General features: G+C 41.6%; 1 protein-coding gene across 1 annotated transcript in view; it reads left to right on the forward strand.

The window, feature by feature from the left end:
- FBXO16 (F-box protein 16) overlaps positions 1 to 5,765 on the forward strand; it is a 61,915-nt gene that overhangs the window by 3,055 nt on the left and 53,095 nt on the right. Inside the window, exon 2 of the mRNA XM_010840289.1 lies at positions 2,706 to 2,841. Coding sequence (XP_010838591.1) covers positions 2,743 to 2,841 — 99 coding nt within the window. The 5' untranslated portion in view covers positions 2,706 to 2,742. The remainder of the gene's footprint in view (positions 1 to 2,705; positions 2,842 to 5,765) is intronic.

A 5,765-nucleotide genomic window follows, 5' to 3' on the forward strand; every position in this document is an offset into this window, starting at 1 on the left:
ATCCCTGGTTGGGGAACTAAGATTCTGCAAGCCAAGTGGCTCAGCCTAAACAAATAAATAAAATTTAAAAAAATAAAAACACAAAATTTCAATCCGTTTAATAGAAGAAAGATCAAACATGCATAAATAGCAATAAAAAAGGAAATATATGATTTTTAACTGTGCAGATCTAGACTCAGTGATCGTGCTTTATGTATTTGCCTGCTCATGTGTATTTTTATAGCAGCCAATTAATAATACTGTAATGAAATCATTTCTTACACCTTTGAAACTTAGCTGTTAGGAGCTAAGAATGTGAGGGCTCATCTGAACCTCCTTAATTCCCCCTTATTCCAGTGGAATGGTATCAGCAGGCAACTGCAGAAAGATATTATCTATGGTTTAAAACCCTGAGGTTTTAAAACATTGGCTTTATCTTCAGCTCTGATTTAAGCCTGAGAGGGAATATTACATGTTAAGTGAGAGTCACAAAATTTCAGATCTAGCATTTGGGGGAATTGTCTGTAAGTCAAAAACTAATGGTTTTTTTAATTTAAAAAATATTTATTTATTTGTTTGGCTGTGCCAGGTTAGTTGTGGCATGTGGGATCAAAAAATTGTCCAAGTGAATTCTTTGGTGGTCCAGAGGTCCTGGGTTCTATCCCTGGTCAGGGAACTAGATCCCACATGCCCTAATGAAGACCTGGCTCAGCCAGATAAATAAATAAAAATAAATATTTTTTAAAAGTTGTCTTATATTTGCTGCTATAATTTTTGGAGCCCTGGGTCGGCAGACAAATCCTGTGCAGTCCCCAACTCAGCACCACTGCTTTGGATGTGAAACATACCTTCAGAGAGGAAGAAGGCACAAAAAACAGAAACACTGAGGATATATAGTGAAAATGCCATCCATCTGCTTTCAGTATTTTTCACCTTAAAATATTTTGTTGGGCCCCCTTCAAGGACAGGCTTTGAAGAACTCTGTAAATAACAAGAAGTTCTAAGAAAGTCTATGGTAATGCTATTTTTTTTTAACTTTTAATTTTGTATTGGAGTATAACCAATTAACAGTGTTGTGGTGGTTTCACATAAACAATGAAGGGTCTCACCCATACATATACATGTGTCCATTCTCCCCCAGACTCCCCTCCAGGCAGACTGCCATTGAGCACGGTTCCCTGTGCTGTATCGTGGGTTCCTGTAGATTATCCACTTTAAATATAGCAGTGTGTACCTGTCCAAGTCAATCCTAAAGGAAATCAGTCCTGAATATTCATTGGAGGGACTGATACTGAAGCTGAAGCTCCAATACTTTGGCCACTTGTAGGAAGCCCCTACAAGAGGAGTCTAAGAACAGCTTAACAGTCTACTACTCAGAGCATCTACGGTACTTTGAATGATCACCGTGGCTGTAAAGCAAGGCTAAGCCAGCATCAGTTACCTGGCCTAGCTTAGTCTCATGACTGGGCAAGGGGAGGCCACCTTGATTAACCAACCCAGCAGACCCTAAACACTGAGGGAAAAGTAATCCCTCATGGAAATTAGAGTGCTTTAATCTAATGAAGGCAGACATAGGGACTTCCCTGGCTGTCCAGTGGTTAGAATTGGATCATAAAGAAGGTTGAGCATTGAAAAATTGATGCTTTTTAATTGTGGTACTGGAGACCTTTGAGACTCCCTTGGACAGCATGGAGATCAAATGAGTCAATCCTAAAGGAAATCAACCCTGAATATTTATTGGAAGGACTGATGCTGCAGCTGAAGCTCCAATACTTTGGCCACCTGATGTGAAGAGCTGACTCCTTGGAAAAGACCTTGATGCTGGGAAAGACTGAGGGCGAGAGGAGAAGGGAGGCAAGAGAGGATGAGATGGTTGGATGGTATCACCAACTCAATGGACATGAGTTTGAGCAAACTCTGGGAGATAGTGAAAGACAGGGAAGCCTGGTGTACTTCAGTCCATGGAGTTGCAAAGAGCTGGACACAACTTAGTGACTGAACAGCAACAGTCATGGTTAAGACTCAATGTTTTCAATACAAGGGATGTGAGTTCCATCTCTGATTGGGGAACTAAGATCCCACATGCCGTGAGACCACAAAAATGAAGGCAGATATATACAGTACTGGGCATCGAAAACCAGTGTATTTTCCCCAATAAACACAAATCTGTCCATATGTAAATTCTTGGCCTTGTCCATTGTACCATTATACTTCTTAAATATGGTAGCAAGCTAGAGCCCTTGTTAGCTAGATGTCAGAAAGGTAAGAGAGGAAGAAGGAGGTCACAAGGGACAAAGATGGAGTAGTTCAGATTGCACTGTGATTTTATTAATACTCCTCTCTGACCAATATGGTATGTTCTTAGCTAAGAGTGATTCTGATTTTTCCCCCTTGATCCAATGAAAATCAAACAGAGTTCAACAGACCTGGGTCTGATTCCCTGTTTCACCACCTACTGTCTGTATAACTCTGGGCAAAGCGTGTAACTTCAGTGAGCCTCATTTTCTTCATCTGTAAAATAATCTAAAACCCACCACTTTACCGTATTGTTATGGGTTTTAATTGAGCAAACCTGTTAAGTGCCTGACATAGAAAATGCTCCCAGTAAATGTTACTCTCCCCCTCGTCCCTCGTACACCAGGCTTTAGTCCCAGTGTACTAAAAAAGATTATATGGTATTAGTATTTTTAGTATTCTGAAGATCGTATGATTCATTTCTTCTGCAGGTGTAGTTTTTCTTACAGAAGAATATCCAGTTGTTTCATGATGGCATTTGCACCTCCAAAAAACACAGATGGTCCCAAAATGCAGACAAAGATGAGTACCTGGACACCCCTAAACCATCAGCTTTTGAATGACCGGGTGAGTAATAACTATTTTATTAGTTGAAATCATGCTTTAAAGGGAAAAAAAGCATTAAAAATTTGGTAGTCAAAACATGAACAGGAATTGCTTAGGATTGTGTAGTGGATAAAAAAAATGAAGGATTTCTTCAAAATTTTAATTGAAATAAATTTAGAACAAAAAGAAAACTTTAATTGAGCCCCAGTTACATGGCCAGAGTTGGCAAGAGATACAGAGTTCCTGCTTAGAAAGAAAAATCTTACGGACTTCCCTGGTTGTCTAGGGGCTAAGACTCTGCTCCCAGGGCTGGGGCCCAGGTTCGATCACTGGCCAGAGAATTCAGTCCCACATACTGCAACTAAAGACCTTGTGTGCTGCAACTAAGACCCAGGGCAGCCAAATAAATAAATATTTTTTAAAAGAATTAGGAGATGAGAAGGCCAGGAAGGAGTGTCTACCAGCTCCCCTTCACCTCCATATCCATTGGTTTTCAGGTTCTGAGTCTTCCTCCTAGGTCTCTTCATCCAGACCCCTCTTCTCCTTTGACTTGTGCACATCCAGCTCCATGTTCTCAGTTCACACACTCACCCTCCTTCACCTGGCACATTGCAGTAACCCCTCAGCTGGTTTCACTGTCTCTAATCCATCCTCTATTCTGGTCCCAGAACGATCTTTCTAAAATACCAAACTAATCCTATGAAGCAAAACCGATAACAGACTGCTCCCAAGGATAAATTCCACCCTACCCCCCATGCACAGCACGGAGGACCCGTCATGTGTGTTAGTCACTGAGTTGTGTCCGACTCTTGGAGACCCCACGGACTATAGCCGGCCAGGCTCCTCTGTCTGTGGGATTCTCTGGGCAAGAATACTGGAGTAGGTTGCCATGACCTCCTCCAAGGGATCTTCATGAACCCACGGTTTGATCCTTGGGTTGATTTATATCGACCTTTATATGCAGGTCTTTACATCGCCTGCATTAGCAGGTGAGTTTTCTTTTTTTAATTTATTTGGCTGCAATTTTTGTTGAAGCATGTGAATCCTTAGTTGCAGCATGTGGGATCTAGTTCCCTGACCAGAAATCAAACCCAGGCCCCCTGCATTGGGAGCATGGAGTCTCAGCCCCTGGACCACCAGGAAGTCCCAGCAGGTGAGTTCCTTAACACTGGCGCCACCTGGGAAGCCTGAATAGCTTTTGTCAAATTTTATGAGAATTTCTAGGGAATTCCCTGGTGGCCCAGTGGCTCAGAGTCTGTGCTCCCAATGCAGGGGGCCTGGGTTCCATCTGTGTTCAGGAAACTAGATCCTACATGCTGCAAGAGTTTGCATGCTGCAGCTAAAGAACCCACATGGCACAACTAAGACCCAGTGCAGTCAAATAAATAAAAATGTTTAAAAATTTCATGATAATTTCTAGATGAGCAATGATGAGAGAAATAACAATTTCTATTAGAAATGATATTTATTTTGTGGTTCAGAACTCACATTTTATTCCCTCCCTCATTTTTATTTTGGTTTAGTTAGGTTCTAGTTTGTAGTAAAAGTATTTTCAAAAATCTTAGCCTGCCACATATAAAATAGATAGGCAATGGGAATTTGCTGTAAGGCTCAGGAAACTCAAACAGGGGCTCTGTATCAACCTAGAGGGGTGGGATGGGGAGGGAAATGGGAGGGAGGTTCAAAAGGGAGTGGGTATATGTATACCTGTGGCTGATTCATGTTGAGATTTGACAGAAAACAACAAAATTCTGAAAAGCAAAATCCTTCAATAAAAAAATAATTAAAATTTAAAAAACTGTCAGATTACTATGTTGTACACCTGAAACTACCATTATATTATATGTCAATTATAATTCAATAAAAATTAAATATAATATCCAAAAAAATCTTGGCCCGTGTATATACCCATAAGTATGTGAATGAATGTATCAATACTTAGACACACACATGGAATTTGCATATATATACAGCAAACTGTTAATAGTGTGTGCACATGTGCTCAGTCTTGTCCGACTGTTTGCAACTCCATAGACTGTAGCCCTCCAGGCTCCTCTGTCCATGGAATTTTCCAGGCAAGAATATTTAGAGTGGGTTGCCATGCCCTCTTCCAGGGAATCTTCCCATCCCAGGGATTAAACCCATGTCTCTTTATGTCTCCTGAATTGGCAGGTGGGTTCTTTATCAGTTGAGCCACCAGAGAAGCCCAACTATCAATAGTGGTTTCCCCTAAAAAGTTGGACAACATGGAAGAGTAGGAGGGAAGTCTGCTAGAAGAGAGAGTGTTTGTTTTTTACTGTATACAGTGCAATGATATTTAACAATTAAAAATATATATAAGTAAAAGCGAGCAAAGAACAATAATGCTGAGAATTGAAAAACACAGGTTCCAGATCAGCTGCACTAAATAATCTCCTGCTTGACTTCAGCAAGTCTCTTATGCCTCTGTCTCTACTACCTGCCTTTGGAAATTGAGTGGCTTGGATCAGTTCAGTTCAGTTCAGTCACTCAGTCGTGTCGGACTCTTTGTGACCCCATGAATCACAGCACGCCAGGCCTCCCTGTCCATCACCAACTCCCGGAGTTCACTCAAACTCATGTCCATCAAGTCGGTGATGCCATCCAGCCATCTTATCCTCTGTCGTCCCCTTCTCCTCCTGCCCCCAATCCCTCCCACCATCAGAGTCTTTTCCAATGAGTCAACTCTTCGCATGAGGTGGCCAAAGTACTGGAGTTTCAGCTTTAGCATCATTCCTTCCAAATACCCAGGACTGACCTCCTTTAGGATGGACTGGTTGGCTCTCCTTGCAGTCCAAGGGACTCTCAAGAGTCTTCTCCAACACCACAGTTCAAAAGCATCAATTCTTCGGTGCTCAGCCTTCTTCACAGTCCAACTCTCACATCCATACATGACCACTGGAAAAACCATAGCCTTGACTAGATGG

This window comes from Bison bison, unplaced genomic scaffold (assembly GCF_000754665.1).
Source record: "Bison bison bison isolate TAMUID 2011002044 unplaced genomic scaffold, Bison_UMD1.0 scf7180017864143, whole genome shotgun sequence".
Lineage (NCBI taxonomy): Eukaryota > Metazoa > Chordata > Mammalia > Artiodactyla > Bovidae > Bison > Bison bison.